The 23,018-nt window shown below is 33.9% G+C and overlaps 3 protein-coding genes across 4 annotated transcripts in view; 2 read left to right on the top strand and 1 right to left on the bottom strand.

Annotated features, from left to right (window-relative positions):
- Positions 1-7,650, bottom strand: part of LOC118742933 — an 11,220-nt gene extending 3,570 nt beyond the window's left edge. The window contains exon 1 of the mRNA XM_036475363.1: positions 6,872-7,650. The gene's annotated coding sequence lies outside the window, so the exon portion shown is untranslated. The remainder of the gene's footprint in view (positions 1-6,871) is intronic.
- On the top strand, positions 378-4,475 carry LOC118742931 (cytosolic endo-beta-N-acetylglucosaminidase). Of its 2 annotated transcripts, XM_036475358.1 has the most exons (6): positions 378-576; positions 1,670-1,802; positions 1,869-2,100; positions 2,161-2,309; positions 2,845-3,019; positions 3,077-4,475. In XM_036475358.1, exons 2-6 carry the CDS (start codon positions 1,745-1,747, stop codon positions 4,299-4,301), a joined length of 1,839 nt encoding a protein of 612 aa, XP_036331251.1. In that variant the 5' UTR covers positions 378-576; positions 1,670-1,744; the 3' UTR covers positions 4,302-4,475. The 2 variants fall into 2 exon arrangements, with proteins under 2 accessions (XP_036331251.1, XP_036331252.1); XM_036475359.1 differs by lacking the exon at positions 1,670-1,802 and having other exon boundaries at positions 388-576.
- Positions 7,651-14,769: 7,119 nt separating the features above from the next.
- LOC118742930 (glutathione S-transferase 1-like) lies at positions 14,770-15,800 on the top strand. Its single transcript, XM_036475357.1, has one exon. The coding sequence runs from the start codon at positions 14,861-14,863 to the stop codon at positions 15,527-15,529; it is 669 nt and encodes a 222-aa protein (XP_036331250.1). The 5' UTR covers positions 14,770-14,860; the 3' UTR covers positions 15,530-15,800.
- Positions 15,801-23,018: the final 7,218 nt, after the last annotated feature.

Below are 23,018 nucleotides of genomic sequence, written 5' to 3'. Positions count from 1 at the left end.
ACAGAGAAGAAACATAAATTTTCCTTGAGATGTGAGAATAACAAGCAAAACAAATTTGACGGATAATAATCGTAAGATTTGCCTGTGCAAACGGGGTGATTAAAAAACAAACTTTGATTGAGATAATATTAATATGTGAACATAGTTTCACGTTAAAATCGGCTTTATTTAGACAATGAATAAGCCCCACAGCATTTCTATTTTCTCTGAACACACATTTACTTTTGAACTAATTTTCTCATCCAACATTTTAAGCAATTGGCTAAAACGATAATCGTTTTAAAAGCACCGATAACTTGTTATGTCTCATTATTTATCGAACTATGATAGCTCACATCACATCACTAATAGAAATCAGCTGGTGTTATTTTCATTTGTGTTCATTTCGACCATCGCAGCATTTTGTAGTGTTTAGTGATTAAAAGTTTTATTTTTATTAGTTTGTTTTATTTTTATATAAAAATTGTATAAATGCTGAACTTATTATTAAGTGTGTAAATGCAAATATTATTAAAGTAATCTGCTAACTGCAAGAAGGCGAAATGAAAACTTGTGATGGCAGCGAGGAATGTTGCAGTGAGTGTGTACTTTATGCATAAAATGCTTATTTACAATTTGTATTCCATAAAAAAATTTATTGTATTAATCTACAAGTAAACATTTCGAGTTCAATTAAAAGCATATTGCATATGTGCCTATAATAAAAGGCGCTGGAATTAATTTAGCTTTGCGTACATTTTAGCCAACACATGCGCGTATGTACATATGTACATTTTTATGTGTGTAAAGTGTATTTGTGCATGTTACCGGCGAACAAATATTCGCTCGTTTCGCTATAAAATCTTCATTAGCGAACAGCTATCGCAGTTAAACACAAGTTTGCGCAAACTGAATACAGGAAATGCGCCGATATATTCTCATTGACGGTTATATATTTAAATAACTGGTAATAACCATCTAGTGCATATGGGCTTGCCCATATCACTGTTATTAATGGGAAAGTCTTATTTAACATTTCTTCAAAAATATATACCCACATGTATGTATGTACATAAGTATCTTTTTAAATAGCCTGTGGCTGCGTTCTACCTGGTCCGAGCAACATATACACTAAAATAAATTCTCTCTAACAGCGGGCGCCCCCATTTGCCTTTCGGAGGCGGTGTAAAACTGTAGGTCCCTCCATGTCTATAAGAATATTAAGACGCACAACACAATTTGGGCAAGCGCTAACAAAAGTGCAAAAATTATTATTATCTTTTAAAATATGTTACTTTACTTTCCAAATTTAATAAATAATTAAGTTTAATAAATAAATCACCAAAACTCAAAATAAATCGAAAAAAAAATACCAACCAATTGAAACATATAGAAAATGGCAAAATTTCTTACTAACACTCAGGGTCTTATGCAAGTGTTAGGTTCCCGTTTTACATTTTTATATGATTGAATTATTTATTAATTAAGCACACTCTGAGTACGAATTTTCCATATAAATACATACATACTTATAAATTTGCATGGTGTTCATAATATGCTATGTACTTATGTATGTATATACACACAAATATACAATCCATAATGTAGTGATAAGGCTGAGCTTTTATTTTGTTGCAGCGCTTGCATACCAAATCAATCAAATGAGTATTACAAAATTTTAATTTTCTAGTTCTATTTCCCAAGTGCATTCATATGTATGTAAAATATCTAAAGCCTCCGATAAACATAATGTTACTGGGACTAAATGCGGTTATCGCTTTTAAATATTTGCATTGCATGCAAAGCGTTAAAAGTATTAGCAAGTATATTCAATATGCGCACTAATTTAAAAACATTTGCATACAACATGCAAAATCTTACACTTGAAGATCAACTGGAAGCAGAGGCAATACACTCCAACGAACAATTGTTATCCTTTGAGTTGAGAAGTAAGGACATACAATGGCAAAAGTATGTAGCACCATTAACACCTCGCATTGCTCCTGTATATCTACAAAGACAATTTCAACTGCTGAGCAATTATAGAGAACCAATTGGAAATCACAATAGGCGAGAAGTTCTAGTCTGCCACGACATGATGGGTAATTATCTTGAAGATCGGTAAGTGCGCTTATAACAATGTTAGTAACTTCGTTCTAACCAAATATACATAATTTACAGGCATTTTCATTCATCAAAGAAGTATGATGACTATCGTTTTTACCATTGGGCCGGTATAGACTATTTTTGCTACTTTAGTCATAATTATATAACAATACCGCCATGTGGTTGGTTAAATGCAGCGCACAAACACGGTGTACGTGTTTTGGGTAAGTACGGCATATGTCCGCCTGTTTTTGGGGCTAAGAGAAAGCGGTATTACTGAAGCGAAACGTTAGAAGTCTAACCTATCTTCGATATTAAATTTTACTCGAAAACGAATTTTGAATCATTTTGCTCCAAGATATGAATCGAGAGAAGTTTTGCTTCCGTATTGTGGCAAAACAATTAATTATTGTTTCCTTAACAGCCCAGGTACTCCTTGTCCTATCTAACATTTTTATTTATTTGTGTATTTTTATGAGGTATGGTTTTTCATGGCAGAAATACTCTCGGAGGTTTTCCATTGCCTGCTTTTGCTTTTCTCTTGTTATGGATGTTAGTCGGAAGCTGGGCTGGATCGAACCCAGGTCCTGTGGAATGGTAGTTCGTACTCCTAGCCACTATACCACAGCGACCGCCATAAGCTTTATGTAAAGAATACTTACCAATTAATACAACCACTTTCTGGCCTTCAAATTTGAACCATTTCTTCGTATTTATAAATACAAACCAAGCTAGTAATAATGTTTAAATTTTTAATAGGCACTTTCATCACCGAAAGTGGACACGCTTCTTTATTAAACGAGGTTTTGCAGTCAACAGATATGGTGGACAAGATTGTCGATGCCATGGTGAAGCTATGCAAACATTATTGCTTTGAAGGTTGGCTAATTAACGTCGAATGCAGAGTTAAACCTGAGAATATGGAAAACCTTCAGTAAGTATAAATATTTATTAATATACAAATCAATCTCAAATCTGCAATTCTTTCCAGCTACCTCGTAGAACGCTTACGCAATAGCGTGGAAAAGGAAGTGGACCACGGTGTGGTATTCTGGTACGACAGCATTATTGATACTGGCGAATTAAGATGGCAAAATGAAATTAATGCCAAAAATGTGCGTTTTTTTCATACCGCGCATGGTATGCTAATCAATTACACGTGGAATGACAAAAGTCTTGAGATGACAACGGAAATTTGCGAACGCTCACAATCTCAATGTCAACGTGCTTTTTTTGGCATCGATGTATTTGGACGTGGTCAGGTTGCCAAATTTCAGAGTAAACAAACTTTAGCACGCATTGTGAGTCACCGTTTTTCTACGGGCATTTTTGCGCCAGCCTGGACATATGAAACACTGCAAATGTTTGGTTACAATATAAAACAACCCCTGGGTGATGACAGCGTGAACGATGCTTTTTTGCGACGCAACGAAAAATTCTGGTGCTCTTTATGGGAACATATAGCCACACATCCCTACAGCATATTACCCTTTTATTCGGACTTTTGTTTGGGTTCAGGAAAACGCACATATCTAAACGGTCGCTCAAAAAGCAGCGGGAGCGGCAGTGGTGGAGGTGATGGTGAACAGTTTTTTAATTTATCACAATGCTCGCTGCAACCTTCAGTGCCGCTATATCAGCTGGCAGAACGTTTCTACGCCGATGGTTTTAATGGCGGATCATGCTTGCGCATATTACAGTACAATAATAGCTTTCGTGTTTTCGTTTCCGATTTTCGATTGCAAAGTGGGGGCTTAGTTTTCGCATACGCTTACAAACTACATCCAAATGATGGGGAATTTGATTGCATTTTGCGTTTCTGCACTAGGAATAATGCACGTGATTGCTATCTATTCATGGGCGACTACTATAATACAACAAATTTGCAAAAAGGACGCTGCTATGTATCACCAATAAAGTCAAAATACAATGATTTATTGGCGAGAAATACGCTAGATACACCAAAAATACCCAAAGAATTTTCACTTCCAGAAAATGCGCCAAATGGTTGGCGTGTACGTTATTATGTAGTGGCGTTCGATGGTGCAATTCAAGTAAAGGATATTGGTGTGTTATATCGGCGAAGTACAGAAGCGACAGACACTGCCTACCTAGGAGCGGTTTACCTAAACGAGTGTGATGTGAATACACTTGAATTTCCACAAGATAGCAATATTGCATTGATCCAAATTTATGGTGAGGATTTGCTTAATTAGCTTTTGAGAAGGTAAGGCTCAATGGTAGTGTCAAAAGTCAGTTGACGACGCACATGACTTTTGCTTAGTTAGTATTGTATTTTTACTATATGCATACATTTACACGATTTTGTAAACAAATTTTATACTGTTTTTTACAATTAAAGCATAAATCAATCTAATTTTATTTAAGAATCGCTGTACTTTTTTTTTAAATTACCGACACAAGCAACTAGTTCGATGTATTTGCTTGACTAGCGTCTTTCATTGCGTTGCATCGATGAGATACTGTTATGAGAATTTATAAGTATGCATATGTAAACAACAATTTACCCACCAGAATGGCCTCAACATGTGGAAATCACGTTTTAAAGAAGTCGTAGTTTTGTGTTAAATGGCCGCATATTAGAGAACTAGGCCGGACAGAAATTTAAGCACCGAAAGTTAAAGTGCAAAGTGGGTTTCGACACCATTAAACTAAACATTAAAGTTGAATGTAAAAATGCCGAATACGCCTATTTGCAATTTGAGTCCCTTACTGTCAACATTTGTTTAGCCTACGCCCATGTTGTGTAAGAGGATATTTGACAAGGCTTTGTCGGAATATGCTCTTAAGTTGCTTGACTGTTTGTGTCAGCATGCATTACCTCTCAAAAACACAAGTACTTAAGTTGACTTGTTGAGATTGTGCCTTTGTTTTCCTTAATGCAAAACCACGCACACTTTTTTACGCTTGTATATGATAGTGTGGGCTTTGGCTATGAAATATTGCGATGTATATTTATATGTATGTATGTACATATATTAGACTGCCTTACTCTCTATATGAATAAAATTTGCTCCTTTCACAAGTGAAAAATAAAATTTGGCATATTTTTTGGCACGCCGAAATATTTCAGCTCAATTGGAGGTGACCGCCATTTAAAGGAAACGATTTTTTTTCCATGAAAATCTGTATTTATGAAAAATATTTCCAAAAGTCACGAAACGCAACGCGTTAAGCTAAAATGTTTTAAAGAAACTCAAAATGAATGTCGGAAGGAAATATATTTTTGATGAAACTTTCCCAGTACATAATTTCAGGAGTTAAAATACCTTCCAAAAAGCCTTCCTAAGAGTCAAAACTTTCACTCTACATTCCATTCTCATTAATCTTTCACAGAAAAGATTTTGCAGGGTGCTGCTTTTTCAAGATATTTATTTAAGATATACATCAAATACATTTTATTGCAACCTAAAATGCAAATTCCTTTGTAATACTAAAAATTATAAACAAGTGCCAGCCTTATACATATGGACATTTGCTAAATTGTGAATAGAAAAAGCCTTTCTAGAAGGCATGCAGGGAGGGATTTTTTCAGCCCTCTTGTGTACACTTTTTAGAATGGCCACAATTAATGAGGCATACATAAGTTATTTTCTGGGTTGAAAACTGATATCCATTAAGATACTATAGTTGAAATTGATATGAACACTTTATTGAAAAGTTGCAGGAAATTGCATTAAAATTGTTCTTAGTTTAGAAAATGTTGGCAATTTTCTAAAGAAAAGCTTATACATACATACATGCTGATCCCTTTAGGGTTGTCTGTCACTGATCTATCATTAAAGAGAAATTTCGTTATTTGCTTAGGGAAGCCGCAACACTTTTCACGAGGTATCCTAATATACATACATACATACTGCACATTTGAATATACCATATTTATATGGCCATAGGTATTTTTATGGGCATATCGTATGTCTTAACAAAACTGTGTAAATAATTACATATGTACATATAGTTGTATGTACAAAAGAGGCTCCTTGTTTAGGTACGCATGCATTCAGCTCACAGTTTTGTTTATGTAGTACTTGTATAGTTCCTGTAGCCATTGTTGCTATTGACAAGATAAGCTCCAGTAATTGTTAATACCATTTTTATAAGCTACATACATACACACACATATAATATAAGCACATTTATGACTTTTATATCCTTTAAATCAATAGCACGCGTATCCATGGCTCCAAGTACATACATATTTAGATATACAAGCATACAATCATACATAAATTAACATCAGCGAATGCCAAGTATGTGCCGCTAAAGTTTGTTTGTTCACACAAAAGTTAGGTCAAACACACACTTTCTACCACTTGGCCGATGCAGGAAAACACTTGGCTGAAAACCATGCATATATCTACATAAATATGCATACGTGCGTATGTACATATATTCGGATATAAACACACCATATACATTTGTACTTATTTCGAAATGGGGCATCAACGCATTAGTGCTCTGACATATTTTATGAGATCATGCACATATGAACATATGTATGTATGTAAAGATGTAGAATCCTATATGTACATATGTATATATTTTGCTTAATGTATATGCACTATGAATCCTCAAGAGTTCGCATAAGTCATAATTTTGATTTTAAAGCCATTGATTTGTCTTTGCCTTTCTAGGTAATTACACATCAATGAAATGCCATCTTAAATTCACTAAATTTAAAACTACAAGTATGAGTCCATACATACATATGTATATACATATGTATATAATCATTTTGGATTTGCAAAATTAGTATTTCACTCACTTTTTAATAAAAAAAATTTGCAGTATTTGTTATACTCCTTAGATTCGTTATTACCCGTAATTGTAATTTCTTTTAGTATTCATTCAATAATTTATGAAACTAAACTAAACACGAATTATGATGATTCTTCCTCTTGTAATGCACATAAATCATTTGTTTTATATGTATAGGCTTAGAGCCGAATTTGTCCCGCTTTTAGGCTGCCAAGCCCCAAAAAGCACTAAATACCTTGCTTCGCGTGAGAGAATAAACCGAAAGCACATTATCCACTCCCATGGATACAATAAACTCAACTGATGCTGCCTACTGCTGGTGCACAGCTCTTCAATTCATTTTCCTCTTTAGGTGGCATGATGGTGCTGCTGCTGCTGCTGCCAAGTCGGTATTTAGGGTTGCTGGATATTTTGCTGACTAAACTGTTTTTGTATGGAATGTCTTCGAAAGGCGTTTTCTCTGACACAGTGACGTGCAGAGAAGCTGTTAGTTGGCGAATTTTCTTTGAAACTAAAAAGCTTGCGTATCCCTATTGAAAATTCACATAGACTTTATACCTATAAAGAAAAGCCCAAACAAACCTTTTTAATTTAGTAATAAGTGTATAAGCTATGCTCGTTCTAGTGTAAAGGGTAATTAGGGAAATAATTTAAAATTTAATTCGCTGAAATAACAAACGACCCAAGCAAAGACTGGCCAATTAATTTGAACCCTTAGTGAAATCATGAAAATCTTGTAAACCATTGCATATTTTCTGGTTACATGAATTAAATTTTCTTCTGCATCCCTTTACACACTGCACTGTGTTTGTAATACTCGTACATGCATGCATTAAATTTCAATTTCTCATTTACTGTTGCACGCCGTATGTTGCGAGTATAAAATGAAATGGAAAAACACTTGGGGGGGTTGAAGAAATTTCACTGCGTTCTGTTTTACAGCGCTGTTATGTTTATTGCTTCAGATTTGACATTTTTGTGTTAGGCAGCAGTAGTGGGCTTACCCCATTTTTTCCCTGCGTCAGCAACAAAATGCTCTTCGATTGAGAGCAAGCAACAAAACTGAGAGCCAAAAGCTTATTTGTGCTTTAGTTCGTGACTGCCGCTGTGAAAGTATTTTAATTGTATACATTTTGTGGTCCCTAAAAGTAGATATGTGATAATTTTTTCGCAAACTATTCATTGTTTTATTTAAATATGCAGTCTATTACTAAAAAATTAATTTTTTCAATTTCTTAAGATTTCAGCCCATTTTTTTTTTACATTTTTAGCTAAGTACATTAAGATTTTTTTATTTTTAAGTTTTTACCATTTGTTTATTTATTTTTTCGTGAATCATTTTGTACCTACCGGTATTCCTGTGATTATTGAAGTCGGTTGGGTTTTTTATTTAAAAGTTGCTTGTTTGGCTCCCTCGAATATCTGTTCTAGGCGGGAAAAGTGCACACTGAAATATTCATAGATTTTATGATCATTGGTTTAAGCATTTATTTACCATGTTTTGTATGATTTCCGCATACTTTCCACATTGGTCCGGAATTCATTGACATCTACAGTGGCGGGAAAATAAATAAGGACGCTGCATTTTAACAAGTTTTGACTATTTGTGTTTTGTTTATTTAATGTTTACTATTTTTTATGAAAGTATTGCTTAACATCCAATAAAAACCATACTTAAGTTTTTAATCAGAATTTTTAGAAAAAATATGTAGGCATTAAAAAGAAAATTAAAAAAATTTCGCTTACTTTTTTTGGCGTAGGACTCGGTATGTCCGACAATTTTTTTTATATGGAGCAAAATGTACAACCCCACCAGAAAACAATTGTCTTAAATCAACGGTAAATTGAAAACTAATGGGCAACAAAACTCCACATCAAATTTGTTTTTAACTCTAATTCGGATAAAAAACTTAGAAATTTTTATGTATCTTTTTTGAATTTTTGCTCATTTTTGTAAAAAGTTTGAAATTCGGACCTGCATGGTTTTTGTTAGATAGTGAGACAAACTTTTATAAAATTTAATAAACATTAAATAAATAAAATAAATATAGCCAAAGCTTGTTAAAATTTTACATACATAAGATTTCTTGAAAAAGCCGTCTAAAGCCAGACATTTGTAATGTCGCTGCAAGCAGGTTTGCTGGTCATCAAATGAATGACTGGTAATTATGGCGACCTTCGTAAAAAATTTAGCCTTTGCTCTATTATCCATTTTGTTTTTTTTTCTTTAATTCATGCGGTTTTGGGGCAGAGTTGGACAGTACCTGAAATGAGACTAATAATAAGCTTCTTCAATTATAAACTCCATCTCCCGCTCTTCCTCAGCCAAATCGAACTAGTCTAGATACTTGCTGTGTTGGCTGTGATCATCGCTTGATAAACGGAACATAAAGCTTCTTATGCGTGGCAGTCAAGTTAGGAGACAAGGAAAAGATAGAATCCGTTTGCCATACGAATGTGTTGCACTACGAAGAAAGTGTCCAATATTTCTGGGAACCATTTCTTTGAGCACCGGAACATCTTAGGCAACGTTTCACTGAGGAAACTGTGGGGATTCTTCAAAAGATTGGGATGATTTAAAAAAAAGAGAAAAAACAAACGAAATATTTCACCAGGAATTAATTGCTCTGTTTTTGGTATAGGATCGGCTAGGTATATGGCAAAGTATGTATCCACCTGGATAAACATTAAAACATTTCTCTGATCCGTTTTTACCCTTTTATGTTTTTAACTGTTCCTTCTCTATTTTCTGCCTATATATGTACTTATTAACTTACATACAAATGTCACAAAAGGTTAAGGCAAAGAAAAACGTCTGCTTTGCATTATTTTGACCTGGCTTCAAATAGGCGTTGACTATTGATTTAAATAAGTATTTACGTTAAGGCTGTGCCATGTGTCGCTTTCACACATACATACATACATATTATTAAATAATTAATTAAATTAACATACAAAAATTCACACATATTTACATATTATTAAATAATTGATAACTGAGTCGGCCACCCCAGCTGAGTGGTTAGAGGTGCGCAATTCCACTCGGTAAGACCAAGGTTTGATCTCTGGTCAGAGCATCATTCGATTGTATTTCAGCTATGAAAAAGCTTCTTATATAATATCATTGACAATTCGGAGGCGTCTTAAAACTATAGGTCCCTCCACCATATAGGTTACACCATCGAGACGCACAGTACAAATTGGAGAGTAGGCATGGATAACATAAAGATTATTGAGATGAGCCACTCCAGTAGAAAGGGATTTAATTTTTGTGTATTTTAAATTGGATCGTTATTGCAGAGGACCATCAATATGTATCTCCAATTTTCACAAAAACTACTAGATAGGTTGTATTTGTAATTTTTTGTGTAAAACGCTTTAAAAGACCTATAGTAGAATGAGACAACAATTTTTTTCCTAGAACACTTTAACGCTTAGCTTCTACCAGAAGTAGTCCTTTGGACCCATTTTTGTAAAAAATTTGGAGAGTTAAAATGTTAAGTAAAAATGTTAGTCATAAAATTTTACTAGGGGTCACCGAAAAGGATAATTTTCTGTGAATTAAGGGGCAAGTGGAAATGCATAATATTTCATGTAAAAATATATCGTCACCTGAAATGCAAAAGCAGTAAGCAATAAATATTTGTGGCATAAAACGATGTGGGGAATTGTAATTCGATGAAATGCATCATATCAATTATAATGTAAACTTAGATTTTTTTTGTTGCAAAGGCCTTTGGAATTTCATGTAACGATATGTTCCTACTAACCTTGGGCTGCTTTTGCCTGATATCCTAAAATGTCTGCTTCCCTGCAGAAAAAAATTTGACGACCACTTTTGTTTTCAAGTTGTCGGCGATTGTACAGTACTCCGAGTATCGCAAATCAAATTTTACATTACCTGCGACTAGTATTAAAAGATTAGAACACCATGCAAAAAATGTCCAGATTACCAATTTTTTTTTTTTAAGTTTGAGATTTTGATGGAAATTGGTTGAATTATTATAAATTTGTATAAAATTTGAAAATCAAATTAAAATACATGCATGGTTTTTGTATAAAATATGCTATATTTTTATGAAAAAAATAAAGAATATTAAATAAATTAAAAGAAAAACTATCAGTATTGAGGTTCAAAAGGGGATGCTAATCAAGTGGCAGGCACTGTACGTACGTACATACATACATAACGAATTCTTATACTATTCATCAACAACAAATCAACGATTCGCCTTATTACACGTCAACGTAAAGCTTGCATGTTTTTATACGTTTCTGACATTAATTTACTTTTCAATTGTGTATTAATGTCAGTGACATTAATTCCATTGACATTATTGTACGTCACCGAAAATTTCACGCTGAGATGCAGTGGTGGACAAAATATTAAAAACAAAAAAATTTAACTTGCTGATTCTAGTTTTTATAAAAATTCTGGATATGTATGGGCTACAAAATTGCATACTCAGAATCTTTCTAGGAAGTCTAATTAAATTAGCTCGAAATTCTTACCAAAGTTTTTTGATTTTTTTTCAAATATTGCACAACGTTTGAAGCTTGGGTTTACATGGGTTTTGTTCAAGAATTAATTATATTTTTATAAAACAAGTAAGAAAGTCTAAGTTCGGGCGGAGCCGAACATTAAATACCCGGCGCAAGTATTAAATATATGTTTTCCACCTTTCCGAAAGCTACCGCTACATGATAAGCCGGGGTGTATAAATATTAAGTAAATTAGCGTCCTTAAATTTCGAAATATTGAAATTTCAAGCATTTCTGAAATTTACCGTTATATGAAAAGCGGCCGTAATTTTAGTCCGATTTCAACAATTTTCAACTGTTTGCTTATCTGTGGCAAGCACAATAACCACACCGAGTTTGGTAAAAATTGGTAGAACGGTTAGCGAGATACATATGTGTGATCATAAGTGGGCGGTGCCATGCCCATTTTCCAAAATTTTATCATAAACATATTTCTTGGTAAAGAATTGTTGCAACCATAAATTTCGAATAAATTAGCTTTAATATTTACTGATTTATCGAGGATTTCGTATTTCTCTAAATTACCGTTATATGGGATGAGGGCGTGGTTATTGTCCGATTTTAAAAATTTTCGGCCGTTTGGTATGCTGTGCCAGGGCCAACAACTGTGCCAAGTTTGGAAGAAATTGGTGCAGCGGTTACCAAGATATACACATGTAACCATAGGTGGGCGTGGCTACGCCCATTTTCCAAAAATTTTTAATATTATTATTTATCGTCTAACAATCATTGTAATTATCAATTTTGAGTGAATTATCTTCAGTAGTTACTAAAATATCGCAGTTTTCGTATTTCTGAAAATTACCATTATATGGAAGGTAGGCGTGGTTATTGCCCAATTTAAAAAATTTTCAATGGGATTCTGTGTGAAACTCTGAGCAATATTCGTAAGTGGGGATTGGTAAAGCGGCTACTGAGATACAGCATTTCAGCATTGCGTCTGACTCGCGAGTCGGTTTGGATATATTTGTGAAAATAAATATGTGTTAGTTACACCGACATGACTCTGAATGATTCGACTGTGTGTAGTCGAAGGCAAGTCAACACGTACACAAATGACTCGCGAGTCAGACGCACCTTCTATGGTGCCTATAAGAGCGTTTTTGTACGATTTTCGTGCCAAAATAAATAAAATCTTTCAAACTGTTTTGTCTACGGTTTTCAATTGTCTTACAAAAGACTTGCAACTATATAGGCCAGAATTGCCCTATAATATTTGAGATATAAAATCAGGACGATTTGAAGCTGAAGATCAGTCATTCTTTGTAGCTCCACCCATTTGTAGGTCCAAGATGTGTCAAACTTGATGAAGATCAATTTGCACGTAAATATTTTTAAGTGTAACTATATATCGACTGGTCCTCTGTAATAATGACACACTACCGTTAAGTGCCTCGGTTAGTATTGCTTGTCTAATCCATGTCTTATCCTTGCTAAAGTAAGTAAAAATTTTTACTAAAGTAAATAGTAAGGATTGGATATAGATTAAAGAAGAACTAGAGACATGAGACAGTTAGCAGTAGTAGGGGTTGGGTTTTTTTTTTATTAATTTTTATACCCGAGCGCACTTGTGCACAAGGGTATTATAACTTTGTTCACATAACGGTTGTTTGTAACAGGCAAAACGAATCGAGATAGATATAGACACATGTATACATAAATGATCAGAATGAAAAGAGAAATCGATTAAGCGGTGACTGTCTGTCCGTCCGTCCGTCCGTCCGTCCGTCTGTCCGTCTGTGCACACGATAACTCGAGTAAAAATTGAGATATCTTAACGAAACTTGGTACGTGGACTTCTTTTGGGCATAGGACGGATGGTATTGAAAATGGGCGAAATCGGACAATAACCACGCCTACCTCCCATATAACGGTAATTTTCAGAAAAACGAAAACTGCGATATTTTAGTAACTACTGAATATAATTAACTCAAAATTGATATTTACAATAACTTTTAGACGAAAAATAAGAATATTATAAATTTTTGGAAAATGGGCGTAGCCACGCCCACTTATGGTTACATGTGTATATCTTGGTAACCGCTGCACCAATTTCTTCCAAACTTGGCACAGTTGTTAGTCTTGCTACAGCATACCAAATGGCCGAAAATTTTTAAAATCGGACAATAACCACGCCTACCACCCATATAACGGTAATTTGGAGAAATACGAAATCTTCGATAAATCAATAAATATTAAAGCTAATTTATTCAAAATTAATGCTTGCAACAATTCTCTACCAAGAAATACGTTTATGATAAAATTTTGGAAAATGGGCGTGACACCGCCCACTTATGATCACATATATGTATCTCGGTAACCGTTCCACCAATTTGTTATAAACTCGGTATGGTTATTGTGCTTGCCACATAAAAGCAAAACGTTGAAAATTATTGAAATCGGACTAAAATTACGACCGCTTTTCATATAACGGTATATTTCAGAAATGCTTGAAACTGCAATATTTCGAAATTTAAGGACGCTAATTTACTTAAAATTTATACACCCCGGATTATCGTGTAGCGGTAGCTTTCGGAAAGGTGGAAAACATATATTTAATAATTGCGCCGGGTATTTAATGTTCGGCTCCGCCCGAACTTAGGCTTTCTTACTTGTTATTTGTGTCGTTATTACAAAGACCACCGATATGTATGTACAAACAATCATCATAATCGAGGCTTTGTGCTTCTGTAACACTTTACGACAATACTCATGAAATTTCACAATTAAATATTTGAAGGATTAAATATCTGCATATAACCCACTTCATACTTATAAAAATAGCAATACCCAATTGTGAAATTGAAATTTGTTAGATTTTCACTGCAGGGAACTTGCGATCGTTCGTTATACGAGTGCCACTTGAGCAAAAATACATATGTATGTATGCATATAAGAACGTATTAACATGTATGTGCATAGATACATATGTAGCTATTATACTATATGAATTTTTGCATTTTTCAATAATTGCAAGAGCCGTTCGATCAAAAACAAAGCCGGTCTATCTCGCCTACTATCTACGAATACAAACATACTTACATACCATCGGCGGTACTCTGGCAAAATCTGGTATCTCAGAAATCCTTACTACACCCTCGTATCTCGTAAAATTAATTCAAAATAGGGCTTTAGATACTATGATTCATTATATTTTGTTCTTAATTAACTAAAAAAATACTTAATCATTAATTTCCAGAACAAAAAGTTTTAAAAATGATTTTTTGTTTTTAATAGAGAGTTTGTTTGTTAGATATTATTTTGAGATATGAGGTTTTGCCAAAGCACCGTCGTCTATATGCTCTCTTATCGCATATTCTATCCAGTCTCTCCAGTGCAAAACCTATAAATACAAAGCTTATTGACTCATTTACTAGGTTCATTGTAGCCGGTCATCACGCAAATATATTTCTACTACATTTTCTGCTATAACTAACGAAAAAAGTCAACGAAAATGGGTAAACTTGTTTTGTACGGTATGGATCCCAGCCCACCGGTGCGCACTGTTCTTTTGGTGTTAAATGAATTACAATTGCCATATGAGTATAAAGTGGTGAATTTACTGGAACGTGATAATCATAACGACGAATACCGCAAACTTAATCCACAAGGTACAGTGCCAACGTTAGTGGACGATGGACACGCCATCACAGATTCTCATGCCATAATCGCCTACTTGGCAAGCAAATATGGCAAAAATGATTCTCTATATCCAAAGGATCTGGTCAAACGTTCAATTGTCGATCAACGTTTATACTATGATACGGGCGTGATTTTCGAACGTGCCCTACGTGGAACAACAAAACCCATTATTTTCGCCAATCAGACTGTAGTGCCAAAATCTCAGATCGAAATCATAGCTAATGTCTACGAAACAGTAAACGGTTTCCTAAAGGATCATTCATACGTTGCTGGTGATCACCTGACGCTCGCTGATCTTTCACTGATACCGGCAATAAGTTCTTTGCAGGTATATTTGGATATCGATGCTGTTAAATATCCGAATTTGCTTGCATGGTTCAAACGTGCCGAAAAGTTGCCCTATTACGAGAAGGCAAACGGCAAGGGACTGCAGCAATTTTTCGATATAGTCAAGTCAAAGAATATAAAAATCGAGGAGTAGTCAAAGTTGGTGGCGTCACTCATATTGCAATTAATGCAAAATTAAAAAAAAGTGCCTGGTGAGCAAATGCATACATACATATGTACATACATACATACATACATATGCAAGTACGTAGGTATTTGTTTACAATCAAAATGCCCACTCTGCGTTTGTGTTATCTTGGTGCATTATTGTTCAAACACTTTGTATCACATGAAAAAATATTATTTTTAGATAATGGAGTTTTTTTTATCAAAATATGTATAAATAAATAAACAGCTTAAAAATACTTGAACAAGGTGTCTTTATTTCATACGTAAGTAATAGTTGCGTTCGTGTACCTGTTAATTGTTCAAAGTTAACCAAAATTTTCAGGTTGTTGCGTTCGCGTACGCAAAAAACTTGCAAAGTAGGGGAAATTGAGGGGACAAAGTGGCATTTCATTTTGAGAAGAAGCTGCTGGTTTCTGCTGGAAAAAATTTTGCCAACAGGAAAACAGCTGATCAAAAGCAGCTGGTTGGAATTTTCCCAAATCACAAAATTGAATTTGATGGTTTGGAAGTTAAAAATGGCAAAATACGACTAATTAAACTTGTAAGAAGTAAGTAGTTATTTGTTTAATCAATAAACTGTGTCAGGATAACACGTTGTGATGAGTTTTCGTACGTTTTAAATTTTCACTATTGAATGTAAACAAAAATTATATCAGCTATATCGTCTAACTTGCAAGTTTCTGAAAATTTCCTGTTCGCGTACGGTTTTGGATATTTTTCTCTTGTGAGAGCACTGGTGGCATTTCGCCGTAATTTTGCTGTTGGATGTTTTTTACTGGAGATTTTAACGCGAACGCACCTAATACTATATACATACATACTTACATATGTATATAAAGTACGCTTGTTTGCAACAAAAAAATTTGACTGATTCTACCAGCAGGGTGAACAGCTGATGTTCGATTCTCTGTTATACTATGTTATGGAGGCGATCACGTCGATAACGATGTTTAACCTGCAAAGTCATGGTACTGATTATTTGTAAGCTTGGGTGTATAAATATACTACTCAACTTAATCCCAGTGCTTACCCTATATTTTACTTCATTGTTTGCGCCCAGATATATATATCTGTGTTCGTATGGAAAAGTAGCTTATGTCGAAAGGCTGGCTTTAGTATAAATCGGCATTCGCAGCATACGATTGCGAATGACTTACGGGCGCTAAGCCGTTAAACAACTTTTAGCAAATAAACAGGCAAGAAATAGTTCCGCTGCTAGCAAGTCAATATTCTTTTTAAGTCTCATCAAAAAATTCCTTGTCGTTTAAAAAATAAAGGGAATGCCGCATTATACTAAAGCCGGCCTTTCGACATAAGCTACTTTTCCATACGAACACAGATATACATATGTACTGTCTTCTCAACTACCCACTTAATTCCATTTATCGCGTGGCGTTCGTCGTGTAAATGGCTATTTAACTGATTCTTAATAAAATAAAAAACACAAAAGTTTTTACGTGATATGTTAATTTATGTAGTTGTGTAGTAATTTAATTTGTTTTATTCTAAGTTAAAAAAATTGTACACCTGTCGATACCTACGCTTAGATAAATACACATATGTATGTATGTAAATACCTAAGTACGTACATACATATGTAAACATTTTATAGGGTGATGTAACCCAGTGGGAATTAGGAGCACGTAATAATACCTTATTAGCAACTTACTCTTCACCTGGCAGTCATTACCATTTCCCTGCCGAACGTCCCTTACTTTTACAAAGGCATGGCCGCCTTATGTTAGTAGGAATTTAGAATGTACATTTGGTATCAGATATACTTCTGAGCCGCTTTACAAAGTAAGTTACGTGTAATGCAGAGCAGTCGCTCGGAGTAGTTCGGTGCTTGGAAATAACTTCGGCTGCACGTTATTTTGCAACTGACAACGTAATGTGTCTTCGGAGGTGTTAATTTTGCCCTTTACTAGTAGATGACATTGGCCATGATGACAATTTTGGTACTAAAAACTGAAAGAAAACATGGCTTACCTCGCAAGGTGCTTACCTATTTTCCCAGTGGGAATATAATTAACTTTGTATGTATGTATGTATGTCGACAAAATGCTTAAAACTAAATTTTTCTTTTTTGATAACCGTTTGTCGGTTTGATTCAAAACTAAAAAAAAAAACTTCGCGAATAGCATCACTCACAGTTACGCCAGCATTTTGCTGATACGCGGTTTTGCATTTTGTTGATACGCGGTTTTGCACTTTAAACGACGATATGTAACTATGCGGGCGAAACACTTTGGTAAAATTATTATTGGAAGTCTCCTTAAGGGAAACACCTCAAGTAGCACACTGGTGTATAACTTGGTGTAAATTTGTGAATTTTGGTATAATTAATCAGATTTGTACCAAAATTCGTAAATTTACATCAGGTTATACACCAGTGTGCTACTTGAGACAGTTCCACAATCGAAAAATAATGATTCTCAAGAATTATATACCATTACTACGAAAAAGTTGTTCCCCATAAAAAATACATGGAAAACTTCATGGGCTTTGAGGCAGTTCTAAATATTTTTTTTTAAACAAAAAACATAGGTATTTTTTTATTCCATTTAAGAGTATCTAGGCAGTGGGAGCTCAATATTTTACATCCCCCCACGCGTATATTTTTGAACCACCCTCATGTACCTAGTATATAAAATATTTGTTTCACTTAAGTAAATGAATGCAATTGGACTTTCCCCATCACTTTTAGAGTGATTTATAGCCCAGTTATGCATACTTAGCTTTGCATGAGAGTTGTCACATAAGAATCTGTTAAACGCAGGGACCGGAAATAAGAGTCTTTTTTCAATTTTTGAATAATAAAATCATACATAAATGAACATCGTAGAAAAGTTTTGATTACACCATTATGATTTTTAGGTGAACTATATGCAAAATATTGTATGATTTTTAAATTTTTGATTTTTATATATTTAGATCAAAAATAAGAGTTATTTTTGATTTTTATATATTTAGATCAAAAATAAAAGTTATTTTTGATTTTTATATATTTAGATCAAAAATAAAAGTTATTTTTGATTTTTATTTTTTTTAGATGAAAAATAAGAGTTATTTTTGATTTTTATATTTTTATATCAAAAAATAAGAGTTACTTTTGATTTTTATACTTTTATATAATATACTTTTTTATAATAATAAAAATCAATTCAAAATTCGTGAGAGATTAAGAAACATATTATGTCACGAATTTTTAATTGATGTTTATTTTTGATATAAAAATATAAAAATCAAAAATAACTCTTATTTTTTGATATAAAAATATAAAAATCAAAAATAACTTTTATTTTTCATCTAAAAAATAAAAATCAAAAATAACTTTTATTTTTGATCTAAATATATAAAAATCAAAAATAACTCTTATTTTTGATCTAAATATATAAAAATCAAATAAAACTCTTATTTTTTGATTTTTTTTGATAAAAGTCATAAGAGTTACGGTCCCTGGTTAAACGGGCTTTGCGTGTAAGCGGTTACCCAACGCACAACACCTTACATGTAGAATTCTGTTGTGTTTTGATTTTTACGTAAAAATGGTATAGCAGTGCAAGTATATGCATAACTGGGCTATTACAGTGTTCTACTTATGTATGTGCACTCCCACGTTGTTTGGCGAAAACTAATTTTTTAATTGTTCAATTAATACTACTTCGTACAGTTAACAGCAATGTCACCCTTACCTAAATATTTGAAGTAATTTAGGTATAATTACATACATATTGAAAAAGTATAAAGTTAAATAATAAGAGGCCTGTCGGTTTGTACGTCAACTAGATAAGTATAGTCCGTTATGCTCGGTTGAATAATAAAAACACGCAGTTCATAGTCATAAAGGGGAGTGTCACATTTGCATTTAATAATGTTTTAATAAATTGTATATGTATTAAGTTGATGCATCTTTGTACAGATGTACCATGTATATACTACTTATATGTACATGTATCAGGGTGAATCTCTCTTCATACAAAAAAAAAAAAAATCGGTACTGTTTTTTCATCGGAAATATAAAATGTAAAATGTATATATTTGAAAATACCTCCAGAAATCCGAGTTTTTTTAATAAATAAAATTCGTTCTCGAAGATTTTATCTTAAAATATCTGCATAAAAGTGTTGGTAGAAGTTAAATTATAATACATTTTATAGTTTCGATCCCTATTTAAAAGCAGTTTCGGCAGCACTAGAATTAGTTGCGTATATGCCGCGATATCTGAATTGGGCATTCCCGTGAAACTGATACGGCTGTGTAAAATGGTGTTGAGCAATACCACCAGCTCCGTCAGAATAGGGAAAGACCTTTCCGAGCCGTTTGCAACCAAACGGGGTTTCAGACAGGGCGACTCCATTTCATGTAATTTCTTTAATCCGATGTTGGAGAAGATTATAAGGGCCGGATACTCCATGTCTTGTTAACACTAACCTCCGGTAAAACATTGTTATCGACGTATTCGACTCCATTCATACAACACGGAGTCGGTAACGTCGATAACTATGTTTAACCGGAGATTAGTGATAACCAGACATTGAGTAACCGGCCCTAAGAGCTGCAGAATTGAACCGCTCAGGAAAAATTTTTTACAAGAGCAATTGCTGGTGGACGCCGATGACATCGACATCATCGGTAACAAGAATCACGAGTTCTGGTGGTAAACGAGGACAAGCCGAATGTGAAATTCGTATTATGGCTATGCAACCATGTCGAAATTTTCGTTCAGCATCGAATTTTCCGTCGAACAGAATTCTGCTTTCCATCTGTAGCGAAGTGTTAGAAAATTGCGAAAAATTTATGATTTTGCATTTGTTTTCTTACTTTTTGGTGGCTAGATACTAATTCTAAACATTTTTTTTTTAATTTCATGCAGGTCTAACGTCGTGAATACTAAACACAAGCTCGAAAGGCTGGTTTTATTTATGAAAGAAAATCCCAGTACTCAGTTGGCACGATCTCTGATAACAAAATCATAGAGCTGTTGATAGTTTTAAAATATTTTAATTAAATTTGGTTCGAGAGCATTGTTGGTCCCGATTGGCGTCAGTTGGCACAAAAGTGACACGACTGGCGTGCTTTGTTGAACCCGGCTTAAATCTCTTAGGCAGCCCCAAAAAAGAGAAAGAAGAGGAATTGTAATGAAAAATTAATTATAGACCAGTGGGCATCTCAATCTTTAACGGACATAATACTCGAATGAAAACAGAAGAAGGTACGAAGTCTCATCGAGACCACCCAAAATAGATATCTGGGAGTAGTCTTGAATGTTAAAAAATAAAGGGATATTGTGCATTACTTTGGGACCTGTGCATTGCTAGGCACGACTCCCAGGACTGCTCTATCTGCCGATTAATGATCAACTTGCGATGAATCTTACTGATAAATCGGCTGCAAGATTGGTGACCATAGTGGCATTCATTTGTGCTAATTTCCGGCATAGCAGGAAGCACGAACTACAAAGCACCTTTCTTTAATTGGAAAACAAATTTTCGAAAAAAAAATTGAAGAAAAGAGAATGAAATGCAATCGCAGATACGTCAATATATTCACAGACGGATCTAAAATGATAAATGGAGTGAGGTTACCGTATCAGTGTTGTCTACCTAGAATTCATAATAAATAAACACCACCAACAATTAGTCAAATGCATAGTGGGCGAAATTGTAAGAGCAAAGTGACAGTTGATTTAGAGGAAGACGTTGGAAATTCTTGCAGGAAAAATTTTTACTTGCAGCGATTTTCCAGCAAGAAATAGCTGACCGAAATTATCTGTCTGAAATTTATGAAAACAACGAAATTCATTTTGAAATTTTTATGTTTAAGGTAACTTTTTAAAAAGCAAATAAATACTAATTTTCTTAAGATCAATTTATATGTGCGGGTATTTTTTCTTGCATGTTTTCTGTTTTATGCATTTGTATGTAAACAAAATTTCGATCAGCGGTACCTTCTCCTGGGTTAAAATATGTAATACCATTTTCCGGAAGCTGGGCCAGGGATTGACCTGTTCAAAAAAAGAAAACGTGTTTATGGTCCGAATTGCTTGAAATTTACACAGATATGTATGTATGTAAGTCCATTACTGAATTTACCCTGCAGGAAATGTATCTAATTATAGGCTAACTTTAAGTTGATTAGGAAGGAGCTAAAAGTCCATTATTATCTGTATATTTTCTTTGACGAAAGCTAACTATATTTCTGTGGCGATGGCTGCGAAATAGTCAAGGGTGGTTTACCTCTGCATTTGATGTAACTAATTTGTAACTAACTACTTTTGGACATAAAATATCAATAGGAAAATCAAAATATTTTTGTATTTTTTTATTTTTATTTACTTTATTTATTTTATTACATTTCATATTTGTTTCCATATTCTGCAGTAGGTGGTCGCATGTTGGAACTCCGTTATACAATGTTCTGACCGACAACGAAAACACCTTGAAAACGGGTTTTGTGATTGTGGGCTGAAGGCTGTTCACACCGACTGTTGGTGTTTTCGTTGACATTTCTTATATCCTTTGTTTACAGTTTTGCTGCACAAATACAAAACCAAAATACTTTTCCTCCAATTTCTTTTCATTAACAACCTTTTACTTCCATGCTTATTTTATTTTGGTCAGCCAATTAACAATAAATCCGAAATGGCGTATTAAAGATGATAAAATATGACTTCCACTTCGATAAATAATCGAAAAAAAACTAGTGCAGACACCGATTGGAATGAGTGAAACGTGAGTTTTAAAGTGGTTTTCAGCGAAAACTTGTTTTCGTTTGACTGATTTTACATTGACGAAAACACAAGTTTTAGGTCGAAAACCAGTTTTAGCAACGAAAACATGTTTTCGATGTCGGTCAGAACATGGTATTAGACATAACTTCAAAATGATAATATGAAATTTCGATCTTCCTTTTATTTGTCCTCAATTCGAAAAAGTATTTGCGAAGTGCAAGATATTTAAATAGAAACGCGTTTAAATAAAACAATCCCCTGCATTACTTGTCAACTAGTTTCAAGTTACCTTTTTGTAGCTAACTACAAGTTATATATTTTATAGAAATCCCGCAACTACAAGTGGGTTATTTTTATCAATCAATTGATAATTTTTTTCTGCAGGGTAAATGAAATGGTTGAACAATTGGCATAGCTTCAGTATTCAACGAAATACAAATTGAAGAACTAAGCAAAGCTATTATATTCAGCCAAAGTAAATAATGCAAATGCATCTCCTAAATTAGTTATTGATTTCATTATTATTATAAGGCTCGAATGGACAAACAGATAAACATTGTTATATAAGATCACTTGAAAATCATTCGAGGTAATTAAAAATTAAAAGTCTTAATTCCGCACGCCGCAAAATAGAAAGTCAATCATTTGTTTAGGTATGTGTGCAGGACCGGATTTAAGCACAGACTACATAGGCGCTAGCCTAGGGGCCCGAGCCACATAC

The sequence above is a fragment of the Rhagoletis pomonella genome, unplaced genomic scaffold (genome assembly GCF_013731165.1).
Source record: "Rhagoletis pomonella isolate Grant_MI unplaced genomic scaffold, Rhpom_1.0 Rhpom_scaffold_00007, whole genome shotgun sequence".
Lineage (NCBI taxonomy): Eukaryota > Metazoa > Arthropoda > Insecta > Diptera > Tephritidae > Rhagoletis > Rhagoletis pomonella.
Note: the sequence above shows the minus strand (reverse complement) of the source record. Positions and strands in the feature narration are given on the sequence as shown.

Excerpts from the sequence above, each read along its gene's own strand:
- LOC118742931 (XM_036475358.1), top strand. The coding sequence starts at position 1,745 with ATGCGGTTATCGCTTTTAAATATTTGCATTGCATGCAAAGCGTTAAAA. Across the intron at positions 1,803-1,868 it reads AGCGTTAAAAGTATTAGCAA|ATCAACTGGAAGCAGAGGCA; the intron begins GTATATTCAATA and ends TTACACTTGAAG. Across the intron at positions 2,101-2,160 it reads GGTAATTATCTTGAAGATCG|GCATTTTCATTCATCAAAGA; the intron begins GTAAGTGCGCTT and ends CATAATTTACAG.
- LOC118742930 (XM_036475357.1), top strand. The coding sequence starts at position 14,861 with ATGGGTAAACTTGTTTTGTACGGTATGGATCCCAGCCCACCGGTGCGC.